Source organism: Elephas maximus, chromosome 4, assembly GCF_024166365.1.
Source record: "Elephas maximus indicus isolate mEleMax1 chromosome 4, mEleMax1 primary haplotype, whole genome shotgun sequence".
NCBI lineage: Eukaryota > Metazoa > Chordata > Mammalia > Proboscidea > Elephantidae > Elephas > Elephas maximus.
In genome coordinates, this window is record NC_064822.1 from 140,199,892 (window position 1) to 140,214,540 (window position 14,649).

Below are 14,649 nucleotides of genomic sequence, written 5' to 3' on the forward strand. Positions count from 1 at the left end.
TTTGAAAATATTCGTGGTTATAGCACACAACTTTGGAGGTAGGGGCAGTGAATATTCCCATATTTTAGAAGTAGGACTAGTAGCTAGAGCAGTAGCAACTGTGTCAGAAATGCTAAGCAAGAGATGAAGATTTCCAGAAGGAGACTGTCAGTTTCTAAAGTGGCAGCATGACTGAAGATTTGGACTCACAAGAGGCATGGCTTGAAGTGTTTCAATCATGCTATTGGGCTTTGGAAACCACATTAGTGGATATTCTGTAGAGCCTAGCTACTCTAATTTTGGTAGCCAAGAAATCACCTGAGGATTCTATTAATATGTAGATTCTGATTCTATTGGTCTCAAAGGGAATCTGGGAATTTTTGTATTTCTAAGAAGTCTCAGGTGATGCCAATGTTATTTAACTGTGGGCTACACTTTTCAAAATGAGAGTTTAGTGATTGGTCAAACTGGATAATTGCAATTCAGGACCTGTCTGCTTAAAAAGCTTTTCTTCTTTATAATAAATGGGTATTATGTTTTTACATGAGAATTTACACTGAAACTGGGATAGAAAGTTCTGGCAGTTTGGTTCCTGCTGTGTATGGAACACCAGATGAATTCCATCCTTATTTATTTATTTGTTTGTTAGCTTTTCTGCATGTTTATTTCTTTTAATTATTGACTGTATTTAGCTATTCTCCTCTTCCATTCCATGTTGGAGGGTCACAGAAAGGAAGCATTGTCTTGATATTCCATTTTACAGAAAGATGACCAGGTACTTCCTTTAGTAGAACTTACACTGAGTATCAAAATATTTACATCTTTTGTGCTTTTGTTCCTAACATTTTTTTTTTTGCCTACCTGTAAACTAGAAAAAGTCATATTTGACATTTCAGAAAAAAAGCATAATCTTCAATCCAAATGTCTGAAATTCCTTAGTTTACTGATTTTTTACTCTGTTTTTGTTGCCTCAGAGACCCCACTTACCTCAGAGCTGTGTCTACATCTCCCATGTGTCAGTTACACTAATAAACTAGTCTGTCTGTAAACCTGAAACTTGGGAAATAATGTTAGCAAGTACTGTTAAAAAAAACACTTTTTTATTGCCTGGGGAGGCAGCAAGGATAAAAATGTAAAGAAAAATAAAGGTCATTAGGAAGAGAAAAATATTGAGTCACCAATCAAATAAAGTTATGAGTGGGATATGGAGAGATTGATTGTATGAGCATTTGAAAAAAAATTTTTTAAATCGGAAAGGGAGAGGAATATTAAGACTGAGAGCTTGATGTTTCTGTCCACTCCAGATTACTAGGGATTTTAAGGCTGAAGTAATAGCTTGATTTTCATTACAAATGTTCAACTAAGCCTTTCTTACTGTCTTCCTGTCTTCTTTTCAAATAAGGAAATAGAAATAGGGAGCGATAACAGCTCTAAGTGACATTACCAAGGACATGAAAGCGAAATTATAATTAGGAACCGAAGTTAACAAATTTCTAATTAAATCACACCCACACACATTGCCTTGAGTTTTATAAAATACTATAGAAATACTGGATATTATGCCAACTTGATACATTATCTACTGGTCTTCAAATGGAAGTAACAGAGTCAAAAAATAGTTTTTCCAAGGCATCTATGCTTCTTGGTCTGTAAACATCTGTGAGTGGTAGAGATTTACATAGTCTAAGGCCAGTGTGTTTTGACTAGCAACTATTAGAGATGAAAATTGGTACAAAATGGTCTGAAAGTAGCTGGAGATTATGAAAAAAAAATTTTTTTAAAGTGAGAATAGGTGAGACCCATGGGTTGACTTTTGAAATGTTTTCTTTATTACCTATACTGGAAAATAAACTATTTCATGGAATTGTGATGCTGCCCCATCAATAAATCTACTGTGTTGATGTTGGGTACCATTGAAGCGATTCTGACTCATAGCAACCCCATGTGACAGAGTAGAACTGCCCCATACAGTTTTGTTGGCTGCAGTCTTTATGGAAGCAGATCATCAGGTATTTATCTTACAGAGCCTCTGGGTAGCTTCAAACTGCCAAGCTTTTGGTTAGCAGCCAAGTGCTTAACCATTGCACCAACAGGGTTCCTTAAACCTACTATAAGGAATATTAAATCTTGTAACAATACTAAGCATTTGTGTCAATTATACCATCTTTCCTTCATCAGAGTAATTACTTCCTAGAGGTTAAAAGTAATAATAGATAAAAATAGTTTTCATTCTTCCTTTTTTTATGATACTAAATTCCATACGAAGATTACAGAGAATCCTTTATGCATGTCATAATCAAAATCAGTTTATTATAAAAAGCAAATTAAACTTTATGTGATTATAAAATGCAGGCACTGGAAGATAAGTTAGAGATCATCTGATTGAACAGCTTTGTTTTATAAGTTAAAGTATGTGCATATTCCAAATTCAAACATAGTCACATGAAGAACACAGGTTTTTTTTTTTTTTTTTAACATGATTTTTTTATTCAAGGATTTGTCTTCAGTTTCACTGATCCTGTTTTCCATTGTTTCAAATTTGCCCCTAAAACCTTCTATTACACTGTCCATTTCTGAAATCTTGCTGTTTATCTTTTGGGTTTCTAATTGCTGTTTTCATATGATTTCTAGTTTTTTACTTATTTTGACATTTCATTCCTGTATTATTTTCCTGAATTCTTCCATTGCTTTGTCTGTGTTTTCCCATATTTTTCTATATTTCCCATGATTTTGTCTATTTTTTCTTTATTTTTGTCTGTGTTTTTCTTCATCTTTTTCCTGATTTATTGGAGAACCCTGAGTATTAGCATTTTGAATTCCCATCAGGTAGTTTCAGTGCCTTTTCTTCTACCGGAAGGCTGCCTGATATTTTATTTTGTTTGCTTTCTGGAACTCCTGTCCTGTGGGTTTTTTTTTTGTTGTTGTTGTTGTTGTTGTTTTTTTAATGTTTTAGTATTTCTGCTATCTCCAGTATATTCAGAAATTATTTTCTTCATTTATTGATTATATATTGCTTTTACATTGTTTGGATATTTGTTTTGTTCTGCTTTTTTTGTTTTATTCAGTTATGTCTAGGCAGGTGGGCTGGGCATGTTTTGTTGCTTACTCATTTGTGGGCCTGATACTTCTCACCACCTTGTCCAGGCGGACAGGGCTGGTCGCTTAGCTATGGTGCAACAGGACAGGTCCAGTGGGGTGGGGTGGGGTTGGGTTATTTGTAGCAAAAATTGGAGCCAATAGGGCGAGGCTGGGAGGCAGTGTAGGGTGGGGTCCGGGGATTCGTGCAGGTGCTGTTTAGGGGTGCAATGCTCAGCACACAGTGCAGTTAGGCAGGAGGGAAGGGAGAAGATATGATAAGTGGAGCTAAGTGGGTGAGAGAAAGAAGAGAGAGAAACAGAAGCAAAAAAAGAAAAAAAATAGTAAATAAAATGGCAACATGATAGGATTGTCAGGTGGGGGTGGGGCAGACCCGGCAAGGCTGTGTGCTGGTGGCTCTCTAGCTGAGTGGTGCAGCATGGCCGTTTGAGAAGGGGTGAGTGTGGCACACAGGACTAGGTGGGTGAGAGAAAGGAAAAGAAAGGAAGGAAAAGAGAGAGAGAGAGAAGAAACAGAAAAAAAAAGAACAAAGAAAACAAACTAAGTAAATTTGATGCTGAGGGAGCCTGCCAGTGGGGATGATGTGGACCTGGGGAGGCCGTGTGCTGGTGGCTCTCTGGCTGAGCGGTATTACACAGGCCATGCAGAAGGGGCAGAATGGCACATGGGGCTAGGTGGGAGGAAGAAAGGAAAGGAAGGGAAAGAGAAAGAAGAAAAAAACAAAACAAACAAACATAAATATGGTGCTGGGGGAGCTGGCCACTGGGGGGCAGAGCGAAATTAGGATGACAGTGAGCTGATGTATCTCTTGCTGGGCCACGCAGCATTGAGGGGGCAGAGGCAGTGTTGGGTCTAGGTGGGAGGGAGAAAGAAAAGGGAGAAGGGAAAAGATAAAAACAAATAAAAAATATGGGGCTGAGGGAGACGGCTTGTGGGAGCAGCACAGACCCAGGAAGGCCATGTACCAGAGGCCCTCTAGCCAAGTGGTACATACAGCACAGTCTGTGGGGGTGGGGGTTGTGCACAAAACTAGGTGGGTGGGAGAAAGTAAAGGAAGGAGGAAGAGAGAGAGATGAAACAACAACAAAATAAATAAAACCAGAACAAAAACAAACAAGCAAATGACCCTGAGGGACCCAGTCAGTGACAGCGGCACAGACATGGGGAGGCTATGTGCCAGTGACTCTCTAGCTGAGGGGGTGCAGCATGGCCCTTCCAGATAGGGTAGGTGTGGTGGATAGAGCTAAGTGGGCAGGAGAAAGGAAAGGAAGGAAGAGAGAGAGAGAGAGAAGAAATGGGGGGGTATAAAAAAAAGAACAAAGCAAATGAACTAAAAAAATATGGCACTGAGGGAGCCTGCTGGTGGGGGCGATGTGGACCTGGGGAGGCTATATGCTGGTGGCTCTCTCCCCAAGCAGTGTAACACAGGCTGTTCAGAAGGGGTGGAGTGGCACACAGAGCTATCTGGGCGGGAGAAGTGAAAGGAAGGAAGAAAGAGAGAACAAAAAATAAAAGCCAAAACAACAAGAATAACAAAAATGGCCCTGAAGTTGCCAGCCAGTGGAGGAGAGGTGGACCCAGGTGGCAGTGAGCTGGTGTCTCTCTGGTTGAGCGACTGTAGCCCATTGGAAAGCAGTGGAGGCTGTGTAGAGGAAAGAAGGCCGTGGGACAGGAAAGCATGTATCTCTGGTTGCTAAGTGCTTTGTCTCCTGTTGGGAGCTCCATGAAGTTGCCTTCCCATACTCCATGTCTGTGTTCCTTGGTGGCTGTCATCCAAGAAGGCGAATCTGTGCTGCGTTAGCTGGTAGAAGACATCCACTCCCTAGCTCTCCTTACTCTCTGCTCTCTGTCAGTTTCTTATTCCATTCAGTGCTTGATCGAGTTCTCTATCCTTTCATTTGCGTTCTTTATTCCTTCATTTGATGCTTAGTGTTCCATGATTGATGTTTGTTTCTGTTTTACTTAGTTTTTCAGGTCTTTGCTGCAGGGGAATACCATGGTACTTCGGTGTGTAGTGCCATATTGGCTCCACCTCATGATTTTTTTTTATTATAGATAATTTCAAACATATATAACCATTATCAATTCACGACCAATCTTGTTTTATTTATTCCCTAACCTTTCCAAACTCCTACTCCCACAATTGAATATTTTGAATCAAATATTCAGCATTATTTTATTTTATTTTATTCATAAATGTTAAAAAATACATACCCAAAAGATATTCACAGTACTATGACCACACTTTAAAAATGTAGCATTAATTCAATAACAACAACAGTGAACTCAAACATACCAACAACAATGAAGATGGTGCAGGACCAGGCAATGTTTGATTCTATTTTACACGGTAACACCATGAGTTGGAGCTGACTCAACAGCAGCTAACAGGAACAATAATTAATAGCATAATGGCATTTTGAATAATATTTTTATGAAAAATTTATTTTATTCTTTTCTTGTAAATATCTTTTTAATAAAATAGTGAAAGGAGGTAATATAAAAATAAAATTAAAAATAAAATTGTAAGGGACCACTATTAGAAATTATTAAGACACTTGAAAAACATCAAAAATAAATTCTTCTAGTATTCAAAAAAAAAAAAGATATTAGATAATGAAATTATGTAGTATGACAGCTTTTATGATGGGCATTTTTCACTCAGTATAATTCTCTGGAGATTCATCCAACTGTTGCCAGTACTAATAGTTTGTTTCTTTTAATAAATTATTCTATGGCATGTGCCAAATTTTGTTTACCCATTCACCCACTGAAGATATCTGTGTTCTTTCCAGTTTGGGGATATTATGTATAAAGGTGTTATAAACAGTTGTGGAAAAAAAAAATAGTGTTAATTACTTAATCTCACTCAATAAAAAATAAGCAGTTATTAAAACTTCCCCAGTTTTCTCATATATTTTAGTAGCTGTTTGTTTGAATAAGATTCTATACATTACAAGAGAGTCTTTGAGTTTTTGAAAGACTCTATAGGCTCTGTCTGTTTCCATAATTTTTTTCTTGCAATTTGTTCAAAAAATTGAGTGATTTGTCTTGTTGAATGCACCACAGTGTGAATTTTTATTATTGAATTTCTTGAACACCCATACCCTTTGCCGTCAAATTGATTCTAAATCATAGTGACCCTATAGGACAAAATAAAACTGCCCCATAGGTTTCCAAGGCTGTAATCTTTACGGAAGCAGATTGCCACATCTTTATTCCATGGAGTGGCTGGTTTGAACCACTGACCTTTCAGTTAGCAGCCAAGTGCTTATACACTAAAAAAAAACCAAAAATTGTCTCCATTATTCAATCAATAATTATATTAATAATATATCACCTATTACTACACTGGAGCCCTGGTGGTACAGTGATTAAGTGATACAACTCCTAACCAAAAGGTCAGCAGTTCAAATCCATTAGCTGCTCCTTGGAAACTCTATGGGACAGTTCTACTCCGTCCTGTAGGGTCTCTGTGGGTCAGAATTGACTCGATGGCAATGGGTTATTACCACAGTTACTCTGTTGATTTGGTGATATATAATATGTTATGTTTTCAAAATTTATTAATTTTCTCTCAAAATAAGAAAGTATGCAAACTCCCAATATCTAGGATAGTCTTGGTACATTTTGCTCAATCGAGGAAACTATCAAGAATTCAATTTCCTAAAAAGAAAACAGAGCATTCAGTCTGTTTTAATTTTGTCAAATTGAACACAGTATTTTGAGTGTGCTTAAATTCTTTCAAGGAAATGTTCTGATAAATTACTCTATGCTTTCTAATAATAAATTGTAGTGATTACCTTGAGAAAGACTTTCAGTGTTTACAAGCCTAAATAACTAAAGTAAAATGTTAAACATGTTAATTACATAAAAGGAGTATAAACATAGCTATGGGAGCATAGAGATTGAATATGGGTATGAGATAATAGGAAACCCTGGTGGCATAGTGGTTAAGTGCTATGGCTGCTAACCAAAAGATCGGCAGTTCGAATCAACCAGGTGCTCCTTGGAAACTCTATGGGGTAGTTCTACTCCGTTCTCTAGTGTCGCTATGAGTCAGAATTGACTTGACGGCAGTGGGTAGTGAGTATGAGATAATAAAATGTTATATGGACTTGGTGTCATTTAAGGTAAAAATAATAAATAATTTTTTTTTTAAATGGATAGAATTTGGTATGACAGACGCAGGTAGAAAGTATTCCCATATGAATTATAGCAGGAGTAAAGGCAGAGAAAGGGAAAAGAACAAATGATATTTGAGCAACAGTAAAAGTTCCTTTTAGCCAGAAAATGTGTTAGATGACAAAGGTGATGAGGGTGGAAACATAAGACCATTCTGTAAAGGTCTTTCAATGTCAATATTTGCTTTGAATCTGCCACTGATTAGCTGCATGTTTTAGGACATTTACTGTATCTCTTTGGGTTTTTTCTTCCTTCACCTATAATATCAGGGGACCAGCTGAGATAATTTTTGTGATTCCTTCTAGCTCTGATTTTCCATTTGGAATAAGTATATTCTGGAGAATGAATAAAATAATCATAATCAATATGGCTTTTGATCTCCTCTAGGCCACAGATATTATTGGAGGTGCTAAGGGATTGAGTTAGTGTGATGAACATGGAAATTGAAGGTGGGCATGTATGCAAATGAATTTCTAGAAGTTGAATCAGCATGATTGGATATTGATTGACCATTATGATAATTAAAAGGAAAAAAGGATAAGTCAGCTATTGAATTTTCAGGCTCACATGACTAAAGAAAAAAAAACTAAAGGGACCAACTGCTGAGAACTTTGGAGATAAAAGAAGGAAAATGGAAAGTTTGGTGCAATGAGTTTTGAAGATCATGCAAATGGACAAGTCTGTTAATTCAGTTGATATTTGATGGCTGGGAGTATGAAGCAGAGGTTTGTGCTAGGAGGTAGAATTGTAATTGAAATCTTAGGTAAGAAATAAATTGCTAAGTGAAATAATGCATAAAAATGTTTGAGGAAAGAGAACATAACCTCGGGGGAAAAGTCTGACTTTAAGAGATGGGGAATGGAAGAGGACCCAATGAAAGAAAGAGAAAATGGACAGGAGTGATGGTGAACAAACCAGGTAAGTGGATTAGTATGGCAGTCTATCAGAAAGAAAATTCAAAAATGTAGAGGGACCAACATGGTCAAACACAAGGGCTTTAGAGCAGGATGAGAAATAAGTAAGACTTTGGGATTTTACAGGATAGCAGCTTCACAACTGTAAAGAAAGCACACAGAAGCCAAGTTTCAAGGGACTAAAGTGTGATGGCTTGGTATGAAAATATAGGCAGCAAGTATGGAATAATGGAATAGTCTTTCAATAATAAGCCAAAAGACACATGCAAGCCACAAAACCAAATTGATTTTAGCCAATTCACTTAACCTCCCTGGATTTTATTTTGTTTTGTTTCCAGTTCTATGTTAGGAATTATTACGAGTTATAGCACTTCTTTAAAATTGTGGAGGAACAATCTATGAGGTGACTTTAACTCCCTGAAAGAAAATCTGTTGTTTTATTGTTTTCTCTTCTGCTAATCTTAGTGTTCATTTTGGAGACTACAGCATAAGATGTATTGATAAACCTTTGGGTGATTATCTTACTCTTGGACTGACAAAGTAGACTAAGACATTCACAAAAGATTTTTCTTCACTCTGTGTTTTTATCTTAAATTATTATCTGATATTATTGTATTGAAATAGGCTGGTTTTATTTTTGAATTACTGTTTTGTTACCAAGGTAGTACAGAATCATTGTATTCAAATAACAATTTATCACATAGCAAATGTAAAAAACAAGAGCTCTATGAACCTGTAAAGTTCAGTCCATGTGAGAATGTTGTCCTCAGCTTCCCCCTGGAGCCAGACAATTATAAGGACCCACATGCACCCACCATAACCTGACTCAATGGAGTAAGAGTTAACTTGAGAGACTCATCCTCATCTTAAGAAATACTTATCTTGATTAGAATTCCCTCTGTTCGATAGTAGATCAACTACGAGATCAACTCCAAATGACCCTTTTAGCCCTGATTCCAACAACACAGTTGCTCCTGATATTTGAAGGACTTGGAGATTGTACATGTGGAACAATCTGGCTTATGTAGACTCATCCACAGTTCACCTCAGAACTGATTCTCCACTCAGACATCAACCCATGTCCATCTCAGGGTCTCCTCAGTCTCACTATTATCGCTATATACTTGAGAATACTAATTTCAGAACCCTTAAGTAAATCAGAGATCAATTTAGCTTAAAATGTAAATTTGCACTTTGTTTTATAAGCTACTGACCTTCAATTTAAAGGAAGTGTAACAATGTGACCCTATTCTATCAGTGTATCATTAAACTCTCTTTCAAATCACTGGTTAAAAGCACAGATTTTGAAATTTTTATTGTTCTTATAACTTGGTTTACATACTGCCTTCTAGTATGTCTTTGATCAAAGGTTTTAATTTAAACAATCATTAAGGAATGTAGTTAAAGCATGTTCAGAAATTTATATGAAGTACTAGTTATGTTTGTTTTTGAAGAATTTAACACCACTTTAACTTCAATTTTGGTGTAGATCTGTCTCTGGACAAAATGTTTTTATTATTCACTCCCTTAAAAAAATTCTGCCTAGTACTAAGAGTCAACAATAACTCATTAGATAAAAACCAGGTGTTTTAAAACTCTTGGTTTTCAAAATAATATTAGATTTTAAAAAATAAGAAACTACATTCATCTCATACTCTTCTTTTTACTTCAGTATTTGAAAACTAGATCTTTCTATCAGTGAGCCAAACTTTAGCTTTCCTGACGTTTTCAGTCATCTATAAAAGGTGAATTTTTTAAAGAGGAAATAATACTATTAAAAATAATAATATTATGAAGCCATAATTTTAAAGTCAGCAATGACACTCTATTTCAAGGAGTATACTGCATTATTTCATAGTACGTTCATAAACAAAGGTCATTATATATATGTTGCATTGTCATAATTTTCTAATTAATTTGTTCTTTATACATGTTCCAGTTGCATTTCATTAACTTATAGTTTTCTTGTAAGTTTATGTTTTCTTTCCATGTTCAGTGAATCTCTTTAATTCAATTTCTCTGTTTCTCCTCATACAGTCTGGCAGCCAGATATGCAACTCAGTCTAATCACAGTGGAATTGCAACCAGTCAAAAAAAGCCTACTAGGTCAGTTAATATCTCTAATTTATTGCTTGTTAGTGATATTCAAGTAAATGCCCAGTAATATTTTGTTCTAACGCTCTAAAATTCAAAAACAAATGACACAATTCTGGATGAAATGAATTCTTCCGTAGCAGATTTCAAAACACATTTTCAGAAATGACCATGTTTATGCAGATCATTCGATGGGTTTTGGCTTCTCTATGTGCAGTGGTTAAGAGTTCAGCTGCTAACCAAAAGGTTGGCAGTTCGAATCCACTAGGCACTCCTTGGAAACCATATGGGGCAGTTCTACTCTGTCCTATAGGGTCACTGTGAGTTGGAATTGAGTCGATGGCAATAGGTTTTTTTAATCTTAGTTTAGGTACACACAGTACTGAGACTTGGCTGAAGTGTGTGTTCTAGTCTTAGAGCAAATTTTACAAAATTTTAGCTTGAAGGCCTCATTCTTTCCAGGCCACATATCTGGAAGTTATACAACAAAATTAGTTTTTGAGATGGATGCTCATTGATTATTACATGTTTTAAAGGAGAATTGAGACAGTTTGGCAAATTTCAAGGGAGAATTTCACACCAGAGTAGCCTAAACTGTTCTTCTACCTAAAACAGTTTAATTTTTCTCCTTTATGCTGTATGTATTGGAAAAAGTTCTATTATAATAAATTACAGTGTGTTATGTACTGTTTGGAAAGCACTGGCATATAAAACAATGTTTTAAAAGAGTTATTCAAATATTAAGTTGCTGAGGGGATGATGATAACATAGGACAGCTGTGTAAAGCCACAGCAAATGTGTTTTGCACCCCTGATTATTATATGTTTATATGCACTATCGCACTCACTGGGGAGGCCTCTCGGTGCTGGTTTACTAGTCATTGCTTCACTAATAAATCATGTTATGTAATGTTCGACCACAAGGACTGCTTCTGATGCCTTGACTTGAGGTATGTGCCTTTCCTCTTACCTGGGTTTTCTAAGTTGTGTTCATTTCCATAGTGGTTAAAATGATTCTGGAGAGAAAAAATAAAAAAGGGTATTTAATTAAAACTTAGAATAAATAAATTAGACATGCAAGGAACAGTGACCTGCCATGTACAGTGAGCTTTTTTTTATTACCACTTCTGAGACTTGTGCATGTAAAATATATTTTAAGTAATTTGTTTTAATAGAACATCCTCTCATTTTTTTGCTTCATTCTCATTTGTCTTTTTAGTACTTTGATGAATGATTTGGAGGTTCTGGCTACCCGTCAAATTAGTATAATGAGGAGAACAAATGGATTTTTTAATTTGTTTTAATTTGTTCTTCTGAGGCCTGAAGATCACTCGGCTTCATGGGTCACAGTAAAGATAAAAAGGCATTTTAATTGCACTCTAGAAACAGGTCAAGTTTCATTGCAAACAGGGCGAGTTTTGTGACACAAATTATTTATACCTGTAGGTTTGGAATGAACTTTCTATGTCTATGGCTATGTCAATAATAATGGTTCTCAGATTTATGATTATTGGGACAACTTGCCAAATTAATTAGCTAAGTTCTTCCTGCAGAGTACAATCACCAGTACTGTAAATTCCTGGCATCTGTGGTTATCGTGTTATAGACTCTTGTAGATGCCTTCGACCAAAAGTTAAACGCTGGAATCATTTGCCAAAGATTCTAATCCTGTGTATGACACAACCTCTAATTAGCAAAATAGCCAAATGAAATATTAATTAGCCATATGTATATAAACTCCAAAACACAGTGAACATTTTGAAACCATTAACTATTCCAGGAAATCAGCACTTCTATTTTTAAGCTGATATTTGTGCTTCCCTGATGTTCATTCCATTTAGCAATACCCATTACTATTAAAAAAAGTATTTGCATTAACTAAGAGCTTAGTTTCCTAATAAGGTATGGACAAAATAAAGTCAAGCAGTATTATGAAGTTGAGTGAAAAATGTGAGTATTATAACAACAAGGTTGTAAAATTTTGGTATGTCTTGGGTACCAATATGTCAGATATATATTTCTTTTATTAAAAAAAATTATAAAGTAGAGTTGTGTAAAAATACAGTGCCACATTTCTAGACTCTGTATTGTTTTTTGTTTAATTTTCTTTTATAATAGGAGTTTTCAGAGTAGTACACAGGGACAGTCACATGGTGGCAGCAAATAGTAGCAAAGATGTTGGCGACCTTCATTGTCGATGGTTTCTAAATGGATCTTACAAAAAAAAAAACACTGTATTAATTGTTATTTTGGATTTTTTTTTTAACTTAAGTAGATGGAGTTTATTATACGCATATAAAATGAAGCAGTAGTATAAGAGCAAAATATAGCAATTAACACATTTTAGGCACAGTCCATAAAATACTTGAAATTTTAATGAGGAAACTTTAGAGTGAAATGAGTGACCCAAAGTGATATTTAGTTATAGTAATAATAAAATTGCTGTACTCATAATCTGTCAAATCCTTCCAATTATAAGATATTCTGTATATATTTCCTCATATCCTGTCCTTCATACATAAAGAGTGGCTAAAGCTGCTGTCACTGTAGGTATAAATTGTCATTCTGCTAACAGTCATTTTCTTCTAAGACCTGCATCTTTTCTTGTCATTTTGCTTCTGTGATCAATTGGCCCCATTGTGAGATAATCAGCCGCAGTTTGGGTCTTATTTTTGGCAAGAGCATGACAGTCTGTGAGTCAGATCAGTCAAATACAAATTGACCTGTGACCTTGGTCTCCACACCATGTTTTAATGACAGTAGCTAACTAGCTTGGGTATTCAGTAAGCATTCGCTGTTTGCAATTTGTTTAATATCTTTATTCTTGTTATTAATATACAAGTGGACTTTAAATGCAACTACCCAAAGATAAAAATAAGTGTCCTATACATTGAAAATAGCATCTTAGCAATGACTGCAGGTAGCTGCTTAAATGCCACACGGAAACATAATAAAGATAACTGTTATTTTCCCCTCATTTTTTATGTAATTTTTATGGTCCTTTTAAGACAAAGCATTATTCATTGTGGGATGAGGTAAGTATAACCTTTTAGATTTAAATATTACTTCTAATTGTTATGTATTAATATACATTGGGGACATGTTTATTGGAAACTGAAACGAGATTTTTTTTTTAATAGTCTCAAACATTGTGTTTAGGTATTTGTCACTTAAAAATCATTTTCTGCTCAATAGATTTTATGACATCATATACTGTCACTTTGCCATTAACCCTTCCCTGCTCAGAACCTCCCGATCACTATCTTTTTGTAAGGTACAATAATGATGTAATTTTTCTTATACTATTTCAGGCTTCCAGGGCCCTCTAGGGTGCCAGCTGCAGGCAGCAGCAGCAAAGTCCAGGGAGCCTCGAATTTAAATAGGAGAAGTCAGAGCTTTAACAGCATTGACAAAAACAAGCCTCCAAATTATGCAAATGGAAATGAAAAAGGTAAGCGTTCACCTGTTACATCATTGCAGCTCAAGTGTAACATACCAGTGTCTTAAATTACACGCTGAATCTGAAGTTTGATCAGTGTTACAGTTTTTAGAATTTTCTAACTGCCCCTTCCTAAATTCTAGCTTTCTTCAAGTATTTTCTAATCTGAAGAACATTTTAAAGAAATAAACTCATTTAAAGTGGTTGCTTTCATACCCAAATATAAATTCAGTTACTCAAAAACATTTCCTCCTAGGATGCATGTAAAATAGCATTTTCTTGTGTCTTTTCATGATTTTCTGAAAATTTATCAAAAAATCTTAAGCCATATTAAGTCTGTTTGAACCCTTAACTTTAATTAATAAAGCATAAAGGCCAGAAGAGTTTTGGGAAGGTATGGTTGGCACACTGAAAAAAAAAAAAGGTAGGTGTTTAAAAGCAGCAGGCCACAAAGATACTATGGCCTTGTTATTCTCTAAAGAGAGAAGTTATTTATATATTTTTTTATTTTCTTGAAATGGTGGTACCTAATTGGAATATTAAATCACTAGGGAAAAAAAGGACATTTAATGAAAATCTGTGGTAAAGCCAGATTATAAATCAACTTCATGCCACACGGTTCTCTCTAACGTGCAAAGTCTACATTTAAAGAGGGGCTGGTTTGATGTGTATTGCTGGGGTAAGGTGTGTGCAGTTCACGTATAAACCAAGGGAAAATTCTTTAAGAACTTATATTAATTTATATTGTTGTAAGCAGTGTGATAGTATTTTCAAATCACTGAAACCTTAAAAATTTTTTCACAAGACTTGACTCTGCATGGAACCAGACATGAAAGTAAAAAGTCACAAATATGTGTTATTAGTAGAAGAGCTGGCAAATATGGTTTGACTAATTCAACGAGGCAGGATTTTTTTTTTTTTTTTTTGCTCAGATTAGATAATT

The 14,649-nt window shown here is 35.5% G+C and overlaps 1 protein-coding gene across 12 annotated transcripts in view; it reads left to right on the forward strand.

Annotated features, from left to right (window-relative positions):
• Nucleotides 1-14,649, forward strand: part of NAV3 (neuron navigator 3) — a 937,562-nt gene that overhangs the window by 683,858 nt on the left and 239,055 nt on the right. For all 12 annotated transcript variants that reach the window (XR_007517283.1, XM_049883940.1, XM_049883939.1 and 9 more), the window contains 2 exons: nucleotides 10,212-10,280; nucleotides 13,579-13,718. Coding sequence is in view for 11 of the 12 variants with exons in the window: in XM_049883940.1 (XP_049739897.1) it covers nucleotides 10,212-10,280; nucleotides 13,579-13,718 (209 nt within the window). In the remaining variant the exon portion in view is untranslated. The remainder of the gene's footprint in view (nucleotides 1-10,211; nucleotides 10,281-13,578; nucleotides 13,719-14,649) is intronic.